Below are 27,736 nucleotides of genomic sequence, written 5' to 3'. Positions count from 1 at the left end.
TTTCCCCAATTGTAAAGGGAATGATAGTTGTTATCTATGTAATGGAAATTTAGTAGAATTCACTAATTTATTCATACAAACATTCAAAACACTGCCTAATATATAGGAAGCGCTCAACAAATATTAGTATAAACAAATTCAAATCAGGAAGACCATGAGGACAACCTGTTTTTTAAAACTATTCAAACACACTCTGGCCAAAAGTCCAATACTGTGTTAGAGATTTTCAGCTAAGATAATTAAAAACAATAGAAAAAGTATTTCCTTACATTTAGGGAATACTATTCTCTATTTGTGGCTGAAATGCTGTGTTCAATTCTAGTTGACATATATTGCAGCAAGAAAATAAGTGGGGAGAATGGTAACCTAAATACATCCGGAATATTAAACATGGGGGAAATGTGATCAAATCAATAAAACTGTCAACAGCATGAAAGGAATGACTCTTAGTTATCTATTTCGGTCTTTTAGAATGACATGATACATCTCGAAACCTGAAGGAAGCAAGCTGAAACCAAAGAGTGCCATTTGACAATACAGGAAATCACTAACTCTAAGAACTATTGCTTGGGAAATAGTATCATTCTATAATTACAGGGTTAAAATCATTTTATCCATGATGGTTTTTCTTCTTATGCTCCCCTCTTGTCCAGGGTCTACATTTCCCTCTTCATTTTCAAATAATTAGGTGATAAATCCTGATTTGTTACCATTGGAGTCAGAATGGATGACATCCACAAACTTTGCATCAGTGTAATCTAATCTGCTATACGGTGGTTTTCTGGAGAACCTTGGCCCAGCAGGGTCAAGACCTAAAAAGCAAGATAGAAACCATCAGTCTAATCAAGTCTACAGAGCTCATTATATTGAATAGTTCCATTATTATTACATTATATACATAAAAAGCATTTATATTTTTAGTTTAAACCTATCCAAAAACATATTTAAAAACAAATGAAAGTGGACGAATAGCAGGTATCTTCACTATTTGAATAATAATACTAACCTTCAGAGCTTTTCAAGTTAAGCCACAACAAAATATTGTAGGAATTTTTGGAGAGTTTTAATGTAAGAATGAATTAGGAGTAATACAATAGTTTATATTGAATAATAACTACTACTTCTCCTGAAGGAAAAAAATAATGAATACCATCTGGTCCTCTCTTGAACTCTGTACCTTGCTAGTTCACTCTGGATTTATCTGTACATAGACCTGTAAGGCTTTTTTAGATGCCAAATATGATTTGGGATATGGGATAAATCATATTATGATTCATTTCTTGTAAGACTTTCTCACACACTCTTAAGAAAAGAAAAATATATTTTAGATTCCATAGAGTATGAATGCTATTTCTAGGGTATTTTAAATTCTAAATAAAAATTCTAGACTCATGACTTTCTGGGGAGTGTCAAAAAGAGGAGAGAGAAGATAGGATTCAGTTTCTTGAGAACATCTATACAATGAAGAAACAATCATCTTAAAAAGATATTTGAAGGTGAAATATAATGTTTCTCATCTCAAACACTTCTATTATCTCCATTTTATTTAACCCACTTGATTGAAAGAGACAGAAACGTCTTTCTTCCTATAAATTATTCTGATGTAGAACCTCCACATTTGGTGGCCTTTTTGTCCCTGATGGTTGCCTGGTATTTGGATCCATTCAAACTAGACTAATAAGTGCAAATACAATTTAAAGTATAAATTGAACAAGTGTGGTTGTTGAAAGAGAATGAGCCTTAAGTACCAAGGAATTTGGTATAAATAAATCCTGGCTAAACTGTTACTTCTTGACCCTCCTACATTCATTCAGTTAATTTGTTTTCACACGTTTTATAATATTAAAACTGATTAGAGTAAGGATATGCTTAAGTTTTGTAAAGTTAACTATCTATACGTTTCTCACCTCTCTCACCCTTTTGTGAAATTTAGCTAAAGACACTATTACCTTTTATCAACACTTAACATTATTATAAATATTCTATGGACATAGATATAAATAATTGTTTCCTCCCTGCCCCCCGCAATAAAAAGGTAAATTGGTTGAAAGGAATATTATCCTTCTATTCCTAAAATCACTACCACTCATACAAGAAAGAATGAAAATCCATGTCATCCTTATTAGGTGACTAAACTTTCTGGATGCAGTAACTTTGTTATGGAAATATGAATGGGGACCCAGAGCCCCTTAAATTGGATACAACTCCTGATTCTTTTGTAGTATTCAAGTAAAAATTTTTAGAGTTGAAATGCATCAAAGTTTGTGATAACTAAGTACACAGTTATATTCTTAGTTAATACATAAAGTATTTTTATTTGATGGGTCATATTTACTTCTGTATTCTTATGATAATATGTCCTTAAAATTTAGCTGGGACTGCAGAAATAGATATTTTTCTCCCATTTCCTTTCGATAACTTAAAGCTCTGTTGAGAACTTAAGACTTTAGAGTCTAACTAAAACAACACCAATATTTGAATATAACATAATAAAAAATAAATGTTTGTACATAATTTCTATTGCTTAATTATTGTACCCATTAAATTTTAAGCAAAGTGCCCGGGTGCAGTGGTTCACACCTGTAATCCAAGTAGTTTGGGAGGCTGAGGCAGGCAAATTACTTGAGGTCAGAAGTTTGGGACCAGCCTGAACAACATGGTGAAATCCTGTCTCTACTAAAAATACAAAAATTAGCGGAGCATGGTAGCATGTGCCTGTCATCCCAGCTACTTGAAAGGCTGAGGCAGGAGAATCGCTTGAGCCCAGGAGGTGGAGGTTGCAGTGAGCTGAGATCACACCACTAAAACTTCAGCCCAGACAGCAGAGTGAGACTCCATCTCAAAAAAAAAAAAAAAAAAAAAAAAAAAAAAAAAAAAGCAAAGTAACTTCTGATGCTTAAACATATGCTAAAACAATACTTTTATAAAAATAATTTTACCTGTTATTCTTCCAAGTTGACCATGAAATATTTTTCCAACAAATCCACTGATATGAGCCCCTAAGCTCACACCTATGAAATGAAAATTGTCAAGAGATGCACCATGCTTCTGCAATTAAAGAGGCAGTGTTAACAAATAGTACTCATGTCAAGTAATCACAAATCATGCCTCCCTTATATAGCAACATTTTAAAATTCATTATTTTTTCTGGCTTAATTCATTTTGCAGTTATAGGGAAAGAGACTTTATAATTTCTAAACAACTACATATTTGTTCAACTTTTGCCATAAAATATTTGATTTTTCTTTATTCATTTTTAACATCATTTTCTTATTTTAAAATTGTATCATCTCATGCAGGACAGTATATATAAAATACAATTAATTAGCAAAGTGTTTTATAGTAATAAACATTACTAGGTGCTTACTTTCTGCTAGCTACCTAAATATGTGCCTTATAACATTTATATTTAATGCTTCCAATTTCGTTTTGTTATTCATTTTTATCTAAAAATGTCATTAGTACCTATTAAATGCAAAATAAATAACATTGGATCAATTGTCATTTGATTAAGGAAACACTATCAGAAATCACAACTTGCCCAAAGCAACATTGATTCATAAGAGGAAAAGATGGAATCCAAGCTGCTGTAGTCTGAAAGTTTGGATCTCCCTAAAATGCAAAATCCTCAAGATGATTATGCATTTTATATTTATATCTGGAGATGAGGTCTTCTTGTGGGTTGACATAACTGTGTCATGAATGTGCAACCGTCACGAATGGGATTAATGACCAGATAGAAGAGACCTCTGAGGGATCTCCTTCGACTTCTATCATGTGAGGACATGGCGAAAAAAAGGCATCATCAATGAACCAGGAAGTGGGCCCGCACCAGACACTGAATCTGCTGATGCCTTCCTCTTGGACTTTTCAGACTCCAGAACTATAAGAAATAAATTTTTTGTTGTTTGTAAGCTACCTAGTCTATGGTATTTGGTTATGGCAGCCCAAATGGACAAAAACACAAGCCAAGGTCTGACTTCAAAATTTAAGCTAATCCGCCTTCTTGTTTTATCTACTCAGGTTGTGTCAAAAACCTTAGGAAGTTTCACAAAAGTTGAATAATCATTCTCACTTCAGAGATAATATAATCAAGTTCATGGATTTTAGGTGACTTCCCTTGATCACAAGCTGAGGACTGAGTGATGCAGTCCAATCTTCCAAGGCCAAGGTCTGAATACCTCTTAGTCTAAGCTCCAGGAAGGAACATTAGGCAACTACAGGAGGGTGTATTTCCACCATGCTCTCAGGGGGCAAATGCGAGACTCGTGGGCAGATCATGATCCAGCCCACACAGTGATGTGCCTGATGGTTTGCATAAGATGTGGAGCACTTGCCACAAATGAAAAACTAGACTCAGGCTTTCTAGGCACAAGGTTATGATTTTCTTCAGATTTCTCACAACCATGCCCCAAAACCTGAGGGAGTATCTCCCTAGACTCCAGTGGTGCCGATCTTTTAAATATTCCTCTGTAATATGAATCCCCTGTAAGCAAAGGCACTGTTAGAAATTTATCTAATATTACAAATTTTCCTAAATATTTCTATTTAACCTTCACATTCTCCGCACTTTGAGGCACATACTTAATACTTGAGAAAAGACCAGTATCATCAGGAAAAATCAATGATGTAATTAATAGTCTATTGGTAAGAATGGTTGAATCAATTAACTCCTCTGTTTCTCTACAGGAATGGTATAGTTGTGTCCAAATTTGGGGATGTAAAACTAATAATGAAAGTCAATTTATTCAATGATTACTTAAGGTCACCCATTGATTAAGCACATATATAATTCAACATTCATATAAATATTTTTACAACATTTTGTTATTCTATATAAACAGAAAAGGAAATACAGCACAGAGAGGCTATATAATTGTTCAAAATCACACAGTTGATCAAAGATGGATATACACTTTGAACTCATCCAGTCTGACCCGTGGCCACTACATGTAACTGCTTCTTGAAAGTGTTACGTGTGTTCAGTTTTTAACAGAGTCTTGAAAGTTCAGCACAACACAACTCAAGGACAAATTTCAAGCCCAAGAATGTCCCCAAGTCAAATATCACCCTTTTTTCTCTCAAGTACCCGCAACTACCTACTTTCTTTTTTAGGATAAACATAGATCTCCCTAAGGTCTGATAAGAATCATTCACAGGTAACATAGAACCGGCCTGAACTTTATTTGATCCATTCAAATCCGGAGCAGACTTGAATGAATCTGAGGTCCACCTCCAAAGTTGAGAGAAGTTTGCTACTTTTAAAAATGATTTTTTGCTAGTGATCCCAGCACTTTGGGAGGCCAAGACCACCTGATGTCAGGAGTCTGAGACCATCCTGGCCAACATCGCGAAACCCTGTCTCTACTAAAAATACAAAAATTAGCTGGGCATTGTGGTGGATGCCTGTAATCCCAGCTACTCGGGAGATTCAGCAGTAGAATCACCTGAATCTGGGAGGTGGAGGCTGCAGTGAGCTGAGTTTGCACCACTGTACTCTAGCTTGGGCAACAAAGTGAGACCCTGTCCCCTCAAAAATGACTTTTCTTTACTTTTACTAATTCACACTTGATTATCTACAAATGTTTTGGCCACATATTTTAAAAGATAACTAAAGAATGTAATAATTAGAAAGTTTATATTCCCTGCCCACGTAGAAACACTATTTTATTCTGAAGTTGGTATAAGTAGAGTTAAAATACATTTCAGAAGATTTTGAAATATAGCATATTTACTAAATTTTAATATAATTAAAAAAATAAGATAGCATATGTCTAGGTATAGAATTATTCATTGAGCCTGACAAAGAAAAGATGGCTACATAATTAGTATATCAAACCAGTAACTGTTAATGCTTATGGAGAAAAGTATTTAGTTTATTATAACCTTGTGGTATTAAATGTAACACACTGTATGTTGTATAGCATGTATAATACATTAAATTCCCAGACTTACCAAAAGATTTTTAATGTGCCCACTCAAACTTGCAGCAACTTTTCTGGTGTTTTTAACTGCTCTACTATAAATAAAAGTTGTAGCACCTCGGTTCCAGTCTACTACAATTACATTCATATCTTCTTCATTCAGTAAAATCCTTAGGAAGTTCTGAAGCCATGATGGGATGGAGCCCACTGGTCTATATCCATGAATAAGCCAGACCGTTTTCTTTTGTGTGTCGAAATTAACGTTAAGTGAGTTATTGTGTTCAAACAGTGGCTCAGCACAATTTAGGTTTTTCCTTGTATACATCATCAGGATTGTCTCTATTCTCGGAATAAATAAATCTCTGAAGGAATCCTTTACACTTAGCTGAGAGAATTCCAGGCATGGTCTTTTATTCTCTGAAATAAGAAACTGTCAGTCAAGCTGAATACTGGGATAGTATTTATTGCAAACAACAGAATTGAAAGTGGAGGGTAGAAAGGATTTCATTTCATTAGTCCTTCAACATAATTTACTGAACAACTGTAATAAAGGAATGCATTAATTACGTAAAAAGATTTTCCAAACCAAAGATAACATAATTACAATGGAAAATATAAATGTGACAAAAACTAAGACGACATTTTTATCTGTACAAAATATAACAGTAGTGGGTGTGAGTGAAAGCAATAATACTGTTAATAAAGAACGTGCAATGGGCACTAATCTAAGTAGATAAGTTGATTACAAACTTTAACAAAAGTTTTACAAAATAGTCCCTATATAGTAAGCATTAGAAAAAAAAAATCTAACCTGACTAGTCATCAATACAAATCAAAACAATCAAGTAACATTTTCCCTATAACATTTAAAATACTTTTAAAAATTAATAATAAATATTTATATAACATGAATGTTGAGATCGTAAGTTGATACAACATTCTTCTGAAATTTTGCATGTGTATGTGTTTACACTACATATAAACAACAAATCTTTTCTTAATTTTGTTTCTAGGACTTATAAACCATTTGGTTTAAATGTAAAGACATTAATCTCTGGCTTATGTGTAATGGGACAAAAAGGTAAAACATCTTAAATCTCATTCTTATAGTATTTTCATCTATGTCTGCATTCTGTTACTATTAACTATCTATTTATACATTGTTCTATATGATTATCTATCTGCACAGGAAGAACTAGGGTAGAAAATAAAATAACTAAACCAGATTAATAGCAACAGTCATTCCCAGACAATGAAATGATGGCTGCCTTTTATTTTCTTTTTCACAGATTTTTGTGATTCTAATTTTTTCACAATAAGCAAATAATCCCCACAGTGTTCTCCGCCCCAGGTGATAGTGTATGTTCATACTGCTCCTAGCACTTTAATTTCATAAGAATACTTAGGAAATAATTTTTCAATTCATACCAAAAATTAACAAAAGTATTAGTACACTTTATGCCAGTAATTCCACTTTAAAGAATCTATCCCAAGAAAAACATAGCAAAAAAAAAAAGAGTTAACAAGTATTAATACTGAGATAGTATCTATTTCTTACAATAATCCTAGTTTTCAAGTATATACACAATATTGTCACAATTGTTTAGATTAAGAAAAAGAAGGAAGGCAGTGAAGGAGAAGCAAGACTTGCATTCCATTCCTACATTAAAAGCTGAAAGATACCTGGAAAAGTTACTTCATTTGTAATAAATATCAGAGAATGAGGAAGTGTAGAAGAGAAATATATTGAAACACAATACAATATGAATGCATGCTACACTGTGCAAATCGTGTGGGAAATCTATACATGCACCTTCCCACCACCTGGAATTCTGACAAGAATTTAATACATATTAATACCAATCAATACATCCAAAGTGCTGGTCTACTCCAGGTAAGATCAATTTTACCTGGCCCTACAATGTGTAATGAGGAATAAACCAGTAGGATCCTGGTGATAAATATGAGAGAAAGAAATCATCACCCAATATAATCAGCAAAGATATCTATTAACAGATATAGAAATATTTCTCATTAGAATGCAAGAAAAAATATCTCAAAAACCAGAGCAGGAGACGATTAAGAGAAAATATTCTTAATATATTTTCTACATCACAATAGAATGACTTAATATATTCTACATCACCATAGAATGACTATAGTTACAATAATATATAGTTTCAAATGGCTAGAAGGAGGATATTGAGTGTTCCCAGCACAAAGAAATGCTAACTGTTTGAGGTAGCAATATGCTAATTACGCTGATCTGATCACTATGTATTATATCTATCAACACATTACTATGTATAGAAATAATATGCACAATTATGTCAATTTTTAATGAAAAACAAAATATTCAGTCAGTAAGTCATTTATGCAAATAGTTGAAAAGCTGTTGAAAAGGCATCTGACTACACAAGCAAAATAAAGTATGTATCTGACAAGTCTTTAAACTAGGAATTCCCAAATACGATTTTTAAAAGATATGTTAAAAAAATGACTGGGAATGTATGAATTTTCAGAATGTAGTTTCCTGGGGCCATCCCCAGGGATTCTGATTTTGTAGATACATCTGCATTTTTAATGGGGTAACCTTGGGAATTCTGATACATGAGTTCATGAACCACACATGGAGAAGCCTTACATCTGGAAATTATCTAAAAGAATTAAAGAGAAAATGAACATGGAAGAAAACATAGTGGATCATTCTAATTTTTATTGCTTTATATGTGACCAAATCCACATTTATGTTACCTTCTTTGAGCTTCGCAATGGAGCTAGATAGTATTACAGCTATTAACTGCATTTAGAAATGAGGAAGCGAGGTTCACAGAGGACAAGTGATTTGGCACAAGATAACATGCCACCAGGCCGTGAATCTGGATCTCGTAACTCCAAATTTCATATTCTTTCACGTGACCCTTGTTTAAAGAGATTTTGGTAGAATAAATTGAAATCCTTTGAGGGCATCTGATTTTAGTAAGTCAAGGGAAATTAATCATGGATCATATCAGAAAAATACTGATACAATTTAGAAAAAAATAATTATTTTGTTGAGGCAGTCATCTCAGAATCCCCAGTGTTCTAGAAAGATTACAGCCCTACAAACAGGCTTCTAAGGCTCTATAACTTCCTATTCCCTTATCACTCCAAAGTGGTCTGTGTACCTACAGGCATCACCTGAGAGCTTAGCAGAATTGCTAATCTTGGGCTTCACCTCTACCCTACGGATAAAAATTCACATTTTAACATGATTCCTAGATGTCCTATATCACACACTATAAAATAACTTTACATAAATAACTCCATTTTACAAAAATAAGTCCATTTTATTCTGTATTTCAGTTTCCTCAACTGTGAAATCAGAAACCTGAATTAATCTATCTTTAACATCTCTTCCAAGGCACACAGGAGTGAGAAAATATGTCCTGTGGTCCAGTCTGGTTGACAAGCTAAGAATGTTTTTTACATGTTTAAATGGTTAGGAGAAATCAAAATTATAATATTTGGTGATGTGAAAGTTATAACAAATTCAAATGTTAGTGTCCATAAATAAAGTTGTATTAGAACACATGCACACTCACTTGTTTATGTATTATCTACTGCTGCTTTCTTGCTTTGGTGACAAAGCTTAGCAGATGCAAAAAAAGACTGTATAGTCCACAAAACCTAAAATATTTACTATCTGGTAGTTTACAAAATTATTTCTGGGCTGGCTCAGTGGTACACGTCTGTAATCCCAAAACTTTGAGAGGCTGAGACAGTGGATCACTTGAACCCAAGAGTTGGAGACCAGCCTGGGTAACATGGTGAAATACTGTCTCTCCAAAAATTACAAAATTAGTTGGGCATAGTGGTGTGTGCCTGTAGTCCCAGCTACCCTGGAGGCTGAAGCCAGATGATGGCTTGAACCTAGCAGGTCGAGACTGCAGTGAGCCGTGATGTCCCCACTAGACTCCAGTCTGGGTGACAGAATGAGACCCTGTCTAAATTAAAAAAAAAAAAAAAAAAGTCATGACCCTTGCAATATAGTAATAGCAACAACAAAAATTTCAGTTTAAATAGTTACTTTAAGTTGGCAACTGTACTAAGAATAAATATGCATATATGCATATAATTTGAATATATAGATACATAGATGTACTGCATATTTGCATAAAGTTTTTTGAGCTATCGCTCCTCTCCCATTTTATTCTACTTAGAATTTTTAAAAAAACACCGGACTAATCTACTTTCTGTAGGTCATTTGTAATCAAAGGCAGATGTAATAAATGATTTTCATGTTGACAAGTATGAAACATGCCCCTCCTGGAGGTATATATCAGAATCGCTAGCGGAGAATAAAGGAGCACGTATAATAAATAAAACACACTTATATGAAATAAACTACTGAAATCCAACAAAAATGTTTAATCAAGTAGAGATTCAAGGAAAATGAAAGAAAGCATAAAGAGTCTACATGGGTTAAAAATGATTTTGAGGATCAGTACAATTTTTAAATCACTTACTTTCTACTTCTACTGTTAATATCTAAAAGTTATACTATTTTATTTTAATCATCATATACAAGAATTAAACTCTCCATGCAGAGAGAAACATACAAAGAAATTATGCTTCAGTTTTTCCAACTGAAAATTTAGGCAACTGACTAAATACTAACCAAAACAATAATATCATAAAGTCTGCCAAATACATTTTCAATGTAAATGATGATATTTAAATGATTACAACTGTACTAAAAATTATAATTAGGGGCTTAGACTTCAAATTTCTCTGACTTTCAACTTAAGGTGCCACTATTATACATTATAACAACATAAAATCCCTATGAAGAAACTTCAGAGTAATAATTTAAATTATAAACTGCATTATCAGTATCAAGATTCTATATTTAAATATAAAATTCAAACATTTCCAGAATTTATTATTATCTCAAATAGCCAATTGAAAACACAATAATGTTAATTTCTAGTTAATTTTAAAGTTATTTGAGCATGGATTAACAAATTTCAAGTAAGTTTAAAACATAAAGGAAATTATCTGCTTTCGTAAAACCCCTACAGAAAACTATTCATCTTGAATTTTAAATTTGCAACTGTTATTACCATAAAGTAGAACAAATTGTTCTACTTACAAAGTTGAACAAGTAATCCTACTTTATCATAAAGCAGAAAATGATACTATTAATACTGATAAACTTTACCACCATACACCAATAGAGCAAGAGAATAAAGTTCTACCTTACTACCATACACCAGCTTTTTTTTGTTATACTGAATGAGAGCAAAAGTTGTAATATATGCTGGTTTTGTTTGTTTTGCCATTGATAATTTACCCAGGTAAGAATTTTCTTCAAAAGTGGAGCTAGTTAAATAAAACTGAAACAAGTTATTTAAAGCGTAATTTCAAATACCAAAATAATTTCTGTTACTGAATTATTCTTTCTCTTGAGTGTTTCTGCTTATTCTCTATTTATATCTTTAAAAAAAAAAAAAAAAGCTTTCCTAGTTACTAATTAACTGGCAAGTAAATAAATGCAAAATGTCAACTTATTAAACACATGCACACACACACACATACACACAGAAGTTTTCTTCACAGTAATGTTTGTTATAATTAGTACCAATAGTCATAGCATCTTTTTATTCTGTCATCATACTTTTATCTGGGAATACAGGCTACACTATTGTATATACAATTTGTAAAGATAATCACATTGTTAATAAGTATCTTACCAGTTCTTACCCAGCACATCAAACAAAGAAAAATATATACTCTCATTTGTAATCTGAGAAAAGCAAATGCAGCACTCAATTCATCAGAAAGGAAATTCTGTAACTCAGTGAGGTTTCTCTTTGGTAGGATCATCACAGGCTGCCAGGTTCTACTGTAAAAGTTCACTGATTTTTGCTCCTCCCTCTTGGTTGAAAAAAGGTGAGGTAGTTTGTTTTCTCCCATTTTAGCTTGTGGTTGTGGGAAGGATTTTTAAGTCACAGGCTCTGTAATAAGTCACAAACAAACCTTCAGCTACACAAGTTGAATTTAAGGGAATGATAAATCTAATTACATCTTTCCGCATTCCTTTTTAACCTCAGGATTTCAGAAGTGGTCAGGGAAAATATGCAAATGTGATGCTGGAAATGGAAAGTGTCAGAAAAAGTTGTGGTTTATATTCATTCTGATTACAAACTCAGATGTCTTTATATACATAAATCAATAATAAAATCTATATCCATCAAGCTCTGTCAAGTATAAAATACGAGCTTTTCATATTTATGTTATGTTACATTCCCAAAGCAGAGGCTATTTTAACATTCAAAATTTTGGCTTATCTCTTGAGACTAAAAGGTGAATTTTTTAAATTGTCTTTAAATGACAACCATTTTAAAATTAGCATACTTTTTCTTTTTACATGTTTACTTAATTATCTTCTTTTCCTACCAGCCATGGACTTTAGTAAGCAAGAAAAATTGAGTTGTTCTATGTACATGAATTATAAGGTCAAAAATTAAATTTGTTTTTAAAATATTCAAGTCTCTGTAAAGTTCCAAAAATATAATAAGAACAGAAGCGTTTAATATATGTCATAAACCTACAGAAACTAATCTGAGGTCTCAGAAATTATTTGAGAAGATCCACAAACAAAATGAGGTATTACTTTTTAAAAAATCACGAACATTTAACTTCTGAGAAAATTCCATCATTATTTTGACCTATTTGATCTCTGGGTGTTTTACATGAGACTTCCATTTTTAAAACAATGCCACCACTACAATCTGTTTGGAGACCAAAAAATAATCTAGGTCTTCCCACAGCACTTAGCTGTAAGAACTATACCTCTCTAACGAAGATATAAATAAACCACACCATTTCAGAATGTGGGAAGAAAGATAATCTTAAAACAAATATTTCCTAGCAAGTTATACTTAATAAATTAAAATACAAATCTTTCCTCCTTCACTTACAATTTCCTTTTTTCTTTGTGATTTCAATGCAGCATTATAATATGACTCTTGGACATTTACTTTCATCTTTATAATTCTGAAGAGTTCATAATTAAAAATACTGGCATATCAGACAGTATAATACAGAGTTTCCAAATTCGAAATTATGGTTCTTCATTATCTTATATTTTACATACTGCCAATATGAGAAAGATGAAGTTATTAATGTTTATTGCATTAAATAGCAAAATATTGGGGGATGACAAAGATATAAAATGCCAGTAATTTAGTAAGACATAATCTATTTAAGCACGTTAGTTCTCCTTGGATATAAAAAATGATTGTAAGCAGCTTACATACAAGCTTACAATGTAAACAGTAACTCAAAGGCGAGGTTCAGTATGATGATGTGATGATAATAATGATGAAGAAGAGTTACAATTTATTGAACCCTATGCATCGGGTGTTCTTCAAGTACTTTACAAGTAATTATAATAGATAATTAGCGTTTATTGCGATGGAAAATCATTATTTATCACAATATATTTTGTGACAAACTTTTATTAGTTTGTCAATGTGTAAAAATGTTTAACAACCTTAGCTTTTGAACTTACCTTTACTTAATTAAGCAATTAAGCATCAAAGATATTTCCTACAGAAATCCAAAACACTTTTCTACACACACATCCAAGGTCCTTATATGTGGCAAATGGCGCACATGTGCACAAATATATGAGCAAAGAAGTTCACCTCAGCATTCCAGTAATAGTCAAAAAATGAAAGCAATATAAAATCTAACAATCAGAGATTAGTCTAACTGGGTACCTACTGTGGATTAAAATTAATTATATAGGTAGATCAGTATTTATTGGTGTAAAAGGTCTTCATTACAGTTTTAGAGGGTAGAGGGAAAGCTGAAAAACAGTATTACGTAGCATGGTTTATTTTCCTAAAGTGTGAAATATACATGCAAATATATGTGCATAGTTTGAAGTCTGGAAGGATTTCCTCTAAAATAGTTATCTCTGGCTGATAAATTTGTAATTTTTACTTTCTTACTTCCTTAAATTTCAAAAATATTTATTTACAATATTTACAATAAACATGTAAAATGATTAAAAAACTGTATTTATTTGACAAAAATATGGTTAGGAAAAATCAGAATAAAAACAAAATGGGGGTTAAAAAAAGTGAAGACCAAAGTGAGTTCAATTGAAAAAAGCATCCAATAAATTCCCTTAACAGTAATTGGCCAAGTTCCCCCATTCACTCATTCATTCATTCAGTTGTTCATTCATTTTGGAACTTTTACTAAGCACCTTATTGATTTCCAGGCACAGATTTTGTTGTTGGGGACACAAAGTATTAAGTATTAAGACATTTATTTATTCAATCTTTATTATTTTAACAACTATTTGTTATACACCCACAGGTGTGGCAGAGATTGTCCTAGGTACTGAAATTTTCATATATTATATGTTCATTCAGCTAGGGACATCAGATATCCTGATATGAAGAAAGGCTAATTCTTTATAGAATGCTATATGTATTTAACCCATTAAAACTTACATATGACTAATGGTCCAGTAAATCTGAAAGTTTGAAGTGAATTATTTTTAACCCACTAGATTTATTACCGTGCATGCATTCAATATGACTTAAGAAACACAGTATGCTTACATTAGATACATGATACATTGAGATCAAATTCTGAAAATATTGCTAACTACAGGAGCTGACTTTCGGAGTTTATAATATTGACTAAGTACTCTATAATTATAAACACTATAAACTCATGTATAGCCAAAAGAGGATATTATAACACCAAAATTGTGCACATTCGTAGACAAAGAAGGATGCAAATTTCAATAGAACAATATAATATGAACATTAATTACAAGTGTAGTTAAAGGTTTATAGCATATACACTCATATACATGCAATGGTTTAAAGTGCAACCAGAAGATACAGCTTCCATATAAGTAGTGTCTGAGGGGAATTTAAGGAGTAAATATGTTGGTTTGATATGATTTATGAAGTAAATGTCAAGAGGTCTACACATAACAGAGACTTGCAAGTATCCATTCATTTGATCAACTTATATTTATTTGCCTACAATGTGTTTCCTTAACTCCCTCCTACTATACCACAACTATACTGATAATAGAGGAAAGAAAAAGAAAAAAAAAAAAGGAGATGTGATATATACCTTCATGATATATCAGTTGAAGGTAACTACTGATACCTTTAGTATTCAGTAGTTATTGAAGGTAACTACTTTATATTGTATTTGTGAGGATGGAAAGGCTGTCTCTCCCACAATATAAGCCTTAGGAGGTTAGAGTTTTATACTTGTTTTCCAAGAATTAAGCATTTAGAAAGTACCTATTAGATGAAATAACTATATTTAGACCAATCCATTCCTTCAGAAGCAGAATCCGAATTCCAAAGAGAAATTGCTTGTTCAAAGTCATAAAACTGTGTAATGTCAGGGTTCAATTAGAAATTAGGACTTCCTAAATTGTGTACCTTTTCATTAGAAAAGATTATTATTTTTTTTGTTTGGTCTATCACTCAGATAAAAGCACACCTTCTCAATTCAAAATGAAATTTCATCATGATGCCAAACTAAAGGCCAAATAATGCTCTGATTACTTAAATGATATTCATGAGATGATCTCAAGATCCTGTGTAGACATATGGTAGCTTCAGAAAGGAAGCTAAGTTAACAGTTAATTTATCAAAGTACTGAGATTCTAAGTTTTCTTTCTGCTTTCTTGTAACTTTATTGCTTTTTAGATTTTTATTAGAAACAAAAATTATCCCCAAGAAAGAACTAAGCCTTTAACATAGCATACCATATACAAAATATAGCCCTGAAACAAAGTACAGCCATTTGGTCCTGCCACAAACCCCCAGCTGCCATCCTTAAAAATTCTCGCTTAGATACAAATCTTGCTCTACTCTCACCAGTATGTCGCTTTGTATTGGCTTTCCCAAGTCCAAGTTCCTTTTGGAGTCCACATAAAACCTCTGTGGCCAGTTTCAAAACTCATCCAGGGAGCACTTTCTAAGAAAATAAACTTTAATTCTAGAATTCTGTTGTATCCACATCCATGTAAGCATCGATTCTTTCAAAAATTATTTATGAATAATTTAATATCTTAACGATTTGTTCATTTATTCTTTGGACACAAAGAAATGAATCTCCTCGCATTAGCCTGGGAGCAATGAAGTTACTACATCTCTACAGTCATTTTATTTAAAATGTTGATTGAATAAATCAAAATCAATTAATGTACCAGAATAAAAGGAAGCCACCCCACGAGCTAAAGGTTAGTAAAGCCCTTTCTGCATTCATCTTTCTTATTCTCACCCACCCTCCCACCGCCCAGCCCTACCCTCGGCAAGGGGGCGGTGCGGTGGGCGGTCCCCCACGGGCGCTGGGGGCGTGGCCCCGAGGCCTCGCCCCGAGGCCTCGCCCCGCCCCCGGCGCGCGCTGCCGGCGCCGGACCCGGCCCCTCATCCGGGCGGCGCCGTAAAGCCGGAGAAGGGGCGGTGTCTCGGCTCCGACTTCATCCTACCTCCAAGACCGGAGGATGTTCCCTGCTCAGGAGGAGGCCGACAGGACGGTGTTTGTGGGGAATTTAGAGGCCCGAGTTCGGGAAGAGATTCTGTACGAGCTGTTCCTTCAGGTACCGTCCTCTGGGAAGGGGCGGCGGAGGGGCGGAGCGCGTCGGGCCGGAAGCGCAGCGCTCACCTGGGCCACCCAGAGCCCCGCCCCCTTCCGCCCCGTCCCGAGCAGGGCTTTTAATTCTGTTGCGTCTTGGCGCACCTGTCTCCAGGTGAGCGGCTGGGGAGTGCAGTGACGGAGTGACCCCACGTCCCCATCCCTGCTTCAGAGTCCTGGGGGTGGGCAGGGATGGGGTTCCCCGCCCCCCGTTTCTGAGTAAGGGCTTCCCAGAGGCTGCCTGGGCCTCGGGGGTTCTCGGGCAGAATCGAAAACAGCCAGGTCACTGTACTCCGTGAGGAAATAAGCACGTCTAACATCCCGCAGAAGGAGAGGGGTCGCTTTCATAATGTTTCCTTTTACACCTTGCTCCTTACTTCAAGCCTGTTATGTGGAGAGTATTTTTATTCTAGCATCATAAGTGAGATTTGAGATGATTCGGCAGCCAACTTACCGTGTCTGTGACCAGTTGATTCCCTGGCCAAGGCCCTTTAATTCATACCAAGAAGACCTTCGGAAACTTCGAGACCTGGTACCTCTAGGATTAAGCCTGTTGTGTCCTGTAAACACGCTCACGTATCGTGTTGTCCTATACAGCTAGGTCTCACTGGCCAAAGAGATGCCCTCATTCGGCCATTCCCCTAACCGTGTAATGATCCGGAATTCCAGGGCAAACAGTAGGGAAGATGCTGGGAATACAAATTGAAGAGACCCTTTCATCTGCCTAAAAGGAAGAACTTAAAATTACAATGTTTACAATAATCTATAAATAAAGAAGGGGACATAGAGAAGTGGTCCCCAGTGTGAGCTCTGAGATCAGCAGTGTGACTCTGAGCCTGTGAATGAATACCTCAATGCCTCAGTTTCTTTATATGTCCAAAGAGAGTAATCGTATCTGCAATATAATGTGACTGTTGGAATATATGACCTAATGGTAAAATAGCTAGGGCTGAGTCAACACTTACTCTTTGCTACCGCTGCTACTGCTAATGATACTGCTGTTAGTATTCATCATAACATCAAGAGAAATCTACCGTTACTTCCTCCTGTCAGAATAAGGGAAAGCTCGGAGAAAGACCATTGCAGAACTAAATTTTCGGATTGAATGGGTGAAAGGGGTTCTTTATTTGGTCGTGAAAGGACTTACTTTTGTCTCTAAACTTAACTAAAGTAACCCTCTTTAAGTTATAGGTACACAAAGTTTGGTAGAGAGGGTTCTCTCCAGGAATACAGTCTCCTTTCCTGGACATAACACTTCTTTATTATTTGAAAAATATTGTTGATTTTAAGACTTATGTTCATTCTTTTAATTCATCATTTTTTTAAACTTGCCCCCTTTTTTAATCACCTCTGATTCATGTCTGTTTTTTCATTCCGTATCATTTGAAACTATTTTTCTCCAGCAGACTTCTTTGACTTTGAGCCTCCAAAAAAAGAAGAGAGGAAGACTAGGGTGGGATTGCATTATCCAGTACAAACACATGTTTAGTCAGTCAGGACTCCATCAGTATCAGTTGTGTGGATCCACCAGATTATGTGTTTTATCTTCTCATTTTTTATAATTTCCTTCTTCCACCTAAGCAAATTGTAAATTTTATTTAATAGACCAGGTAAGAAGCATACGTTCTTAGTTTTGTCTAGGTACTGAAAGGAATTGCTGAAGTGGAGTTTGTTTTCCACTTTAGACTTAAACACCCAGTAAAACTTGACAACTGTCACACCATGTATTTCATTGCGATTTAAAAAATACTATAAGATGATGTGATTGTTGCTACATGTAAGTCTTCATGTTGAATTTTATCTTTAAAAATGCTTCGGATTATCTATATTTATGTCAAAATTCAAATCATGTAATCATATTCTGTCCCATAGTGATTACATGTATTTAGTATCAGTATAAAATCACCTATTTTATTGGCTTTATTTATATTACTGTATATTTATCCTTTTACTATTTTCTTTCAAATTTCTGATTATACTTGGAAGTAAGAGTGTCAGTCATTTGATGATGTTATCATAAAAAATCAGTCACATCGATGAATGTTATCATCATTATACTTTTAATACTGAGATTTAGAGAAGAAAATATAATGAATTCAGTTTCAAATACATTGAGTTTGAAGTACAAAAACGTAGAGGTATCCAGAAGGTGTCTCCATGAAAGAGACATGGTGGAAAAAGTAGATTTGTTGATGAGGTGGTCCTTGAAGCCAGAAGGGAAGGGAAGCTAGTCCCTGGGAGAGCACAGAGAATGAAAGGAAAAGACTAAATCTTAGCACACAGAATTATTTTAAAGATGATCATGAATATTTTTATTTAGAGTAAAAGCAGTTTTTATATTTATGCAACTTTACAGACAAAAATCATCAATTATTAAAGTCTGAACCATTCGACATTAAATCAGTTGTTTGTGTTTGTAAGTACCTCCTGTAATCATTATCATGGCTGTGATGTAACTTTTTTGTTAGTTGTAATTAACACTTTTCTATGATATTTGGCTCTGCATTTTAAAATCTTCATTGCATATTATAGGTTTTTCTATCAATATGATCTGAATATTTATAATTTATACTTTATTCCATTTTAATAATGTGCCATGGAATAATATCTCTAGTTAGATTTAGAGCCTCTCTAAATTGTCAAACTTATAAATGATGCAATCTATTTAAAAGTCTTAAACATATTTAAACATTTTTCCTTTGGAAATTTACCAAATGGAGTTTCCAAATCAAAATGCATGATGTATTTATTTCTTCTTGTAAAGTTGTTTAATCTTCATGACAGAACATTTAAACTATCATATAACATTGCCAGCTTTTTGGGGGTAACTCAACCAATATTGAGTTTCTCATTTCAGTTAATTTTTTAATTCAATATTGCATGTATGTATGGAGACGAAGTAGTATTTTAATCTTAGATTTATGTGTTTTCTAAGTCGGTTTCTTAAGCCTAACAGAAGAATAGTCTACCATTTCTATTACAGTTTGAAACTAGTACCTAGAATTTCCTGTTCTTAACAACATATATGTTTCCCCAATGAGCCAGAAAATACAAAGAAAGTGTGAGGAAGTGTATTGTTTATTATTAGAAAGGTGCATGATTAGCAGAGATACATAAAAATGTTGCTAACACATTTATTTAAAGCTGAATTTACTTGTTGAGTATTAAAAAAATCTTTGGATTTATGAGAAAATAATTTTTAAGTTTCTTATAGGCGGGGCCACTAACCAAAGTGACTATATGCAAAGACAGAGAAGGAAAGCCGAAGTCTTTTGGATTTGTGTGCTTTAAGCATCCAGAATCGGTGTCTTATGCCATAGCTTTGCTAAATGGAATTCGTTTATATGGAAGACCAATTAATGTGCAGTATCGATTTGGTAGGTCCTGTCAATGATTAATCTTCAAAGTGTTTTGTGGTTGGTACTATTCTTAGAGGCATAAGCATTTTGTTTCCTATATTGTGTAAGATCAAAAAAGAAAAAATATCTCTCTGGTAATTGTTACATTTTCTCAGAACACATGTCTAATTCATAATGTTATATGGTTAGTCTTGCCAAACCTATAGCATCTTTTCTAAAAATAAAATGTAAGATAATCATTTTAATATCAGCCAGCAAGTGGCTATGATGGTTGCTATTGGCCCTTATAAATTGAGCAAATCTAAATAAACTGGGGGCACACAACTGTAGCATTTATATAGCAAGAGTATTTACTAATCTTGTCACTGCTAATGTATGGTATTTAATACGTGCTCTTCGGAAGATAGGGGACACTTGTCCTTCCAGGGAAACCTTTCTATACATGTTGCCCAGGATGTTAAGCCCCTGTAAGAGCAAAGTGGCCAAAGGCAACTGTAGAGTTACCCTTACTAGTGGTGGAAAAAGCCTTCTGACATGAATGGCCTCAACACCTCCTCCTGCACACATGTCAGGAACAGATCATTCACGATTAGCTGCCCAGAGAACCGTATACCATTACTCTAGCCCTTTCTTGTTTCAGGAGACAAATAGAGGCCATATGGTAATTCTTGCAATATGTATGCAGCCTCCTTTAAGTGATTCACACTTACAGATTTATCACTTGTTGGTTTTTAAACTCCTCTTGCTATAGTAAAAACAAATACTAATAACAAAAATAACACTTTATTGAAAAGGGAAAGTGTGCCTCTTTGCATTTCTTTTTTTCTTCCTTTCTTTTTATAACACATGGTTGCATCATGCTCTCCAGTACTTTCCGGTTAACCTAATACCTAGTCTGGGATTAGGTTGGTGCAACAATAATTGCAGTTTTGCCATTGCTTTTAATGTCTGTAGACTAGGCCAGGGTGTATTATGTTCTGGCACATCATGTATAAGGTTGAATTGGCTTTTGTCCATGCAGGTTAGAGCACTGCCTTGTGCACTGGAGGCAAATAACACTTGTTTATTTGCCGTTTTTAGTTTACAGGTATCTAGAACAAACCATCGTATATCTTACAAAGTCCCATGTCAGTGTAATTCTTATGTATTGTCATTGCTTTAGACAAAGCTTGATTTTAATTCATCGATTTATAGTACTGTAAACAATCTGTAAATATGATTTGGGAGGTCAGATAGATATGCATATATCTTATCTGAGTATAGAATTTTTAAATCACTACTATGTCTTAAAATATTTTGAGTTATTTTATGGCTTAATATTAAAACTCCAAAAAAAATGCACCATGAAGTAACCTGTTAACTTTGTTTCTTTGAAAGGGAGTTCTCGCTCTTCTGAACCGGCTAACCAAGGCTTTGAGAGCTGTGTTAAGATAAATTCACACAGCTACAGGTAACTATAAAAATGTTTCTTATTAAAGGTAAAGCAAATATGTTCTTATACTAAGAGGAGTTTTAATATATTTTGGGCTATTGTAAAACTTTACTTTTTAGACATAGAATAAAATTAAGGAATCCTTTTGTTCTGAGCCATGAAAAGTGATAGAAAATATTTTCATTTAAAGTTTAGTCTTAATATTTTTCATAGTAGGGGGTAGATACTTACATATGTAGTTTTTTTGTAGTTTCCCACATGCCTTTCATAGTTGTTAAATCATTTAGGCATACAAGGTTTCATCATGAATCATAAAGATACTGTTATTTGTATTTTGTATTTGAGTAGCTGGAGTTGCAAAAGTCAACTAGTTCTCAAGGTCACAGGATAATAAAGTGCTAGCTTTGAAACTAAGCCTTCTGGCATTAAGCCATTCAATTAATTATTTTACTTTTTGAAATAACTTTTCTGTGTTAATTTTCAAACTGTTACAGAATTTTATATAGCCTGATTTCTGATGCAATGGTAGCCTCCATGTACACTATCTGGCAAGTCATCCCAGAGGTCATGAAACTAAAAGGCTCCCACACCAAATGAAAATGTTCAAATTATACCTTTTATTAAATCCATTTTTAAAACAGTGAAAAGCAAGAAGAAAGATATTGGATAACTTACCACACTTAGGATAAGATCCAAGTGGGCAGAAAGACCAACTAGCTGATGGCTGGTTACACTAACAGCCACATGTCTTGTTTCTCTCTGTTGTATCGGCCTCCCCTGCTGGCTGCAGTACTTCTGCAGCCTCCTCTAAGTGAATAACCAAAACAATGCTTTCTTGCAAAGGGAAAGTGCTTCGCTTTGCCTTCTCTTTGCGTTTCTTCTTTTTTTAAATGTCTGGCTTTATCATGCTCTCTGGTACTGTCGGTTTAACTTACAGGCTGGTAGAATAGGTCAGGGTATATTATGTTCTGATACATCATATGTCAATGATGTATATATAGATAGATATCTATATATAGAGAGGGGAGCAACAGATATACTCTATTCAGAGTGTGTGTGTGTGTATATATATATGTAGAGAGAGAGAGAGAAGTATTGCTCTCCTATCTATCTATCTATATATGTATATATAGAGGCAGAAGTATTGCTCTCCTAGCTTGCTTACAGTCTATGATAAATACTAGAAATGTTAACAGTATGAGTGTCATCCATAATTCTCTTTTTCTTGTCTTCTGTAGCAGAACTGAATATTCTCAAGTAAACTAACAATAGCTGACCCTCCTATCCCTTTTAGTTCTATCAACGCTCTGAACATAGGGGAGCGGTGGCCCCTTGGGCTGTCAAATATCCAGGTTTATCTTTTAGAGCAGTATTGCACCCCAGATAAAACAGTGTGATCCTCATCTTCATTCACCCCCAGCATTTCGACATCAGTGAAATCAGAAGTTAGGAAAGGAGGTGGTGAAATTAGGTTGCCTTAATTTGCATCTTGGCTCTGCCACTTATTAACAGTCAATTAACACTGTTAATAAAGTAGCAGAGGCAAGACAGAGATTCAGACGAGAACTGGATACGTTATTTCACCACTCTGTACTCCCATCTCTAAAATGAGGATAAAACTTTACGAGGTTACTGTGAGAACTGAATTTCGTAATTAACACAAGGTGTTTAAATACTGAGCATACAACGTTCTGCAAATGTTAGCATAAAAAGGGATTTACTACTTTGGAGGAGGAAACACTATGTAGTCCATGGACCGAGCCATGTATATAATGTAAGAGCTCCTTTTTTCTACTGATACCAAGTGAGAAAAGATGTCTCTTCTTCCTCAGGAGTTAGGAAGGAACAAGCTATTGCTAGGATTTAGATGGAAGAGAAAAGACTAGATGGGCACTAGAATATAGCAGTAAAATTCTGGTATTTTCTAGTTAAGTTTGTTACACTGACTCTAAGTCATCATAAATTCTCGAGTAGACAACCTGAGGTATGTGTATATTTTGGCTATGACATTTCATTGATAGTACGTTATTGTTCTAGTATTTCTGATATTATAAAGAAAGTATAAAAATGGGTTATCATGTCCTCAAAGTGATTTGCAGAGAAAAATGATGCTTATATAACAGTCTAGTCTGCACATGTATCCCAGAACTTAAAGTAAAATAAAAACTTTTTTTTTAATTTGATGAAAATGTCCAGCGTCTTAAATTTTTTTTATATCTGGAAAAGATAGAAGTATACCCTTAGTGAATACTAACAACTTGCTTTACCCTTTCAGTAGCTAAGTGTTACTTGTCTTTACATGAATAGAATACTATCCAACAGTTTTCTATCAGAAAGCCAAATTTGACTCTAAGTATCGAGACTTCAATATCTAGTAATTAATTAATTTATTTCTATGTCACTACGTTATCAGTAATAATAACTGATTATTTGTGTATGTATTTAAGGTAATTAATTACTCTTTAATTGAATGCTGTCAGAGAAGCTTGCTTTCTCTGTCTTTGTAATTATGAAGAGTTTATGTTTTCCTTAAGAGAAAATGACATTTGTATATAGAAATTTTAAGATTTTATTGTTTCTTCTTTCATCCCATAAAGGAATGAAGAAATGGTGGGCAGATCTTCCTTCCCCATGCAGTGTCTCCCAATTAATAATACTTCTTTACCTCAAGAATATTTTCTCTTTCAGAAGATGGTAAGTTTAATATGCATTTTATTAAGCATATAATATGATACAAACTATGAAGAACATGAACATTTGTAACATATGGTGCCCAAATTTAAACTGGGATGAAAACACAAGATGTCCCAGCACTGTCCTCCAGTGGTCTTCTGCCCTAACGCCATCATCCTAAATTTCACCTGCAATGCCTTAGCAAATGGCCAGGATGTCAACAGGGGTGGATGGCAGTGATGATATACTGCAGTCCAAGTGAAATTCGCGTAGAGAGTTCTAATGTAAATGACTGTTTTAAAAAAGGTTTGCAGTGGCTGGGCCTGATGGTTCACACCTGTAATCGCAGCACTTTGGGAGGCCAGTGAAGGTTCAGTTGAGGCCAAGAGTTTGAGACCAGCCTGGCCAATGCAGTGAAACACTGTCATAAAAATGGAAAAAATTAACCAGGCATGGTGGTACACACCTGTAACCCCAGTTACTCGGGAGGCTGAGACATAAGAATTGCTTGAACCCATAAGGCAGAGGTTGCAGTGAACTGAGATTCTGCCACTACAACTCCAACCTGGCCAATAGAGCAAGATTCTGCCTCAAAAAAAAAAAAAAAAAAAGTTTGCAGAATTGAATAATTTTACTTAGATTGCTTTTGGACATGGATTTTTAATGTAAATTGCCCTTTTTCATTGAAGACAAGACTATTATGAAGATTCTCAATTGGTCAGGTAAACTAAATTATTTCCAGAGACTACTCAAAATTGGTTTTGACTTAGAAATCTTAATTAACGGGCTTTATTGTTAAAGGGGAACTTAATTTTTTTTTCTATTCCTCATAAATAAGAAATCGAAGTCCAAGGTTGTCAATCAACAGGCCCAAGATTTTGCAGCCTGTTAGTGATGGATGTAGGACTAACCCAGGTCTTGATTCACAGACTGTTACTTTTGCAAATACCCAACATATACGTGAGCTTTCGATTTTTTAAATATCCATTTTCAATTTTTAAACGGAAAAAAATTTTCCTGGAAAATAATGCTTGAACTTAAAAAAACAAAACAAAACAAAGAAAAACACCTTTTCTTGATTATGGTAAAATACGGTAAACAATCAGTTCTCATCTGAAACTATAAATGTCTTCATCCCAGCATTTTTTATCTTTTGGTAAAGATGGAGTAGGAGAGAGACACAAGTTCATAGTATCTCCATTCATCTTTAATCTGCTTTAAATATAAATTTGAGTTAAGAGCTTGTGTGTTTTTAAAGGAAGCATCTCTCCTATCTATAGAAACAGTAAATAACTGTGCTATACAATATGTATAATTAGCTACATATGTACCTAGGCAGCTGAATTTTGAAATTTTATTTAATTTCAATTAATTTAAATTAAAATTTACGACCGATACTTGATTCAGTGGTTAGAACACTTTTAAGTATATTTGAAACAATTTGGGCATGTGACTATTTTTTCGACTCTAAATTTGATGTAATCTAAATTCACATCAGGTATTTTCAATAAAAATTTAGCATTCAGATTGAGATATGCCATAATTACAAAATATACCCCATATTTCAAAGACTTCATATGAAGAAAAAGTAAAATATCTCATTAATTTTACATCATTTGCATGTTATAATTATAACATTTTAGAGTATTATAGTGGGATAAATAAAATACATTGTTTAATTTCACCTGTTTCTTTTTACTTTTGTATTCCAGTTACTAGATTTAAAACTACATATGGGCTGGGCGTGGTGGTTCATGCCTATAATCTCAGCACTTCCTAGGAGGCTGAGGCAGGTGAATCACCTGAGGTCAGGAGTTCAAGACCATCCAGACCAGTAGGGTAAAATGCTGTCTCTACTAAAAATACAAAAACAAGCTGGGTGTCATGGCGTGTGCCTGTGGTTCCATTTACTCAGGGGGCTGAGACAGGAGAATTGTTTGAACAAGGAGGTGGAGGTTGCAGTGAGCCAAGATCACACCACTGCAGTCCAGCCTGGGCAACAAAGTGAGACCCCATCTCAAAACAGAAACAAAAACTATTTCTGTTAGATAGCACTAATCTACATTGTAGATTAGTAGAGCTATACACATCCTTGACTATATTGACCCTTTAATGAAACACCTACATTTCTATGAGAGTTCCCTGTCTTCTTATACCAAAACATAGTTTAGTTTACTCATGGCTATTTGTATAATACACATAAACTGTTAACTTTTTTCCTTACCCTTTTGGATTAGTTTTGGTAGATGAAAGTCCTTTTTTTCACAGCAGTGGCAGGCATATAATCCAGTGCTGCAGCTTCCTTACTACGAGATGACAGCTCCACTTCCTAATAGTGCATCTGTGTCTTCCTCACTGAATCATGTTCCAGATGTTGAAGCTGGACCCAGCTCATATAAATGGACTCACCAACAACCAAATGACTCTGACCTTTATCAGATGAATAAACGAAAGAGACAAAAGCAAACAAGTGATAGTGATAGTAGCACAGACAACAGAGGTAACGAATGTAACCAAAAGTTCCGAAAGTCTAAGAAGAAGAAAAGATACTAGTATTACCTACCAATGAAACTTACCTACACTGATTTTAGTTGTCTTTTGAAAAAAATCAGATCTTATTCTGTCAAATAACCAATTTTGTGGCTATCTTGTCTTTTAAGATATGTAGTAATATGACTTATCTCTAGCTTGCTATTCAATTTTTGCCTCGAATGACAGAAGATTTTTAAAAGTAATATAATGTACTAATTTTGTATTTTTCATGATAATTTTTGATCCATTGGCAATATATACTTTTGTCATTTTATTAGTGCCAATGATGAAATTTCACTGAACTATTAATCAAAAATCACTTATTGAACACATTGATAAAGCACCATGCTCTCTTTGATTATCACCTATAACCAACACTCAACTACAAATAGGCTGGGATTCTATGTGGAATAGTGGATTTCCTGAAAGGAAGTAGTGCAGATATTTAAGGATTGCATATTGTTCCTAATGAGGATGTAATAAACAGACATTAATAACCCTTTCTTTTAGTATCTAAATATGTTGTTTCTGAGCCATTATCTTCTTCAGGTTTATTTTATAAAGTGAGGACAAATGATAATGATACCAAAGGAAAGATAATTACCAACTTTTCAATCTTTTTTTAATACATTTGTGTCTTTATAGAGATACCTGCTTCTTCTCACTTATTAATTGTATGTCATGAAAATCAGTTGGCTATGTCGTGTGTATTATCCACCTCTTGCTAGCAAAGTTTGAGATCATGTATTCACATATTTAAATTTTGAAAATGAGCAAATAAATAGAATAATTTATTAACGTATGATACGTAATGCTTATTGTCTAAATCAAGTTTCCTATTTTTGGTTCATTTATTTTAGAAGAAAAATAGAATACATGTAAAAATTTGGGCATTTTGTTTATTGTATAACTTATTACAAACTAGAGTGATGAAACTATATATTTACTAAAGCTAATAGATAGAGTCTTGCAACTCAATTGGGAATTAACCACCCAATTCAATAGTAAAAGCCAGTTTCTTTTTCGTGTTACCTAGCACTTTATAAATATTTATTATTTAAAAATGTAAAGATATGTTTTTAACAAAAAGAGTAACTGAATTTTACTCTTGGTTATAAATATATAATACAGTAAAGTTTGAA

The 27,736-nt window shown here is 33.9% G+C and overlaps 2 protein-coding genes across 2 annotated transcripts in view; one reads left to right on the top strand and one right to left on the bottom strand.

Annotated features, from left to right (window-relative positions):
* Nucleotides 1–16,527, bottom strand: part of LIPI (lipase I) — a 52,642-nt gene extending 36,115 nt beyond the window's left edge. The window contains exons 1-4 of the mRNA XM_074389488.1: nucleotides 16,453–16,527; nucleotides 5,956–6,341; nucleotides 2,940–3,048; nucleotides 711–812 (exon numbers count right to left, since the gene is read on the bottom strand). Coding sequence (XP_074245589.1) covers nucleotides 711–812; nucleotides 2,940–3,048; nucleotides 5,956–6,252 — 508 coding nt within the window. The 5' untranslated portion in view covers nucleotides 6,253–6,341; nucleotides 16,453–16,527. The remainder of the gene's footprint in view (nucleotides 1–710; nucleotides 813–2,939; nucleotides 3,049–5,955; nucleotides 6,342–16,452) is intronic.
* On the top strand, nucleotides 16,378–27,392 carry RBM11 (RNA binding motif protein 11). Its single transcript, XM_003934318.3, has 5 exons — nucleotides 16,378–16,563; nucleotides 19,813–19,975; nucleotides 21,335–21,407; nucleotides 23,987–24,083; nucleotides 26,331–27,392. The coding sequence occupies exons 1-5, from the start codon at nucleotides 16,468–16,470 to the stop codon at nucleotides 26,613–26,615; spliced, it is 714 nt and encodes a 237-aa protein (XP_003934367.1). The 5' UTR covers nucleotides 16,378–16,467; the 3' UTR covers nucleotides 26,616–27,392.
* Nucleotides 27,393–27,736: the final 344 nt, after the last annotated feature.

Source organism: Saimiri boliviensis, chromosome 18 (genome assembly GCF_048565385.1).
Source record: "Saimiri boliviensis isolate mSaiBol1 chromosome 18, mSaiBol1.pri, whole genome shotgun sequence".
Lineage (NCBI taxonomy): Eukaryota > Metazoa > Chordata > Mammalia > Primates > Cebidae > Saimiri > Saimiri boliviensis.
The sequence above is the reverse complement of the archived record's forward strand: the minus strand, read 5'-3'. Positions and strand labels throughout refer to the sequence as shown.

Excerpts from the sequence above, each read along its gene's own strand:
- RBM11 (XM_003934318.3), top strand. The coding sequence starts at position 16,468 with ATGTTCCCTGCTCAGGAGGAGGCCGACAGGACGGTGTTTGTGGGGAAT. Across the intron at positions 19,976-21,334 it reads TAATGTGCAGTATCGATTTG|GGAGTTCTCGCTCTTCTGAA; the intron begins GTAGGTCCTGTC and ends TTTCTTTGAAAG. Across the intron at positions 21,408-23,986 it reads ATAAATTCACACAGCTACAG|GAATGAAGAAATGGTGGGCA; the intron begins GTAACTATAAAA and ends CATCCCATAAAG.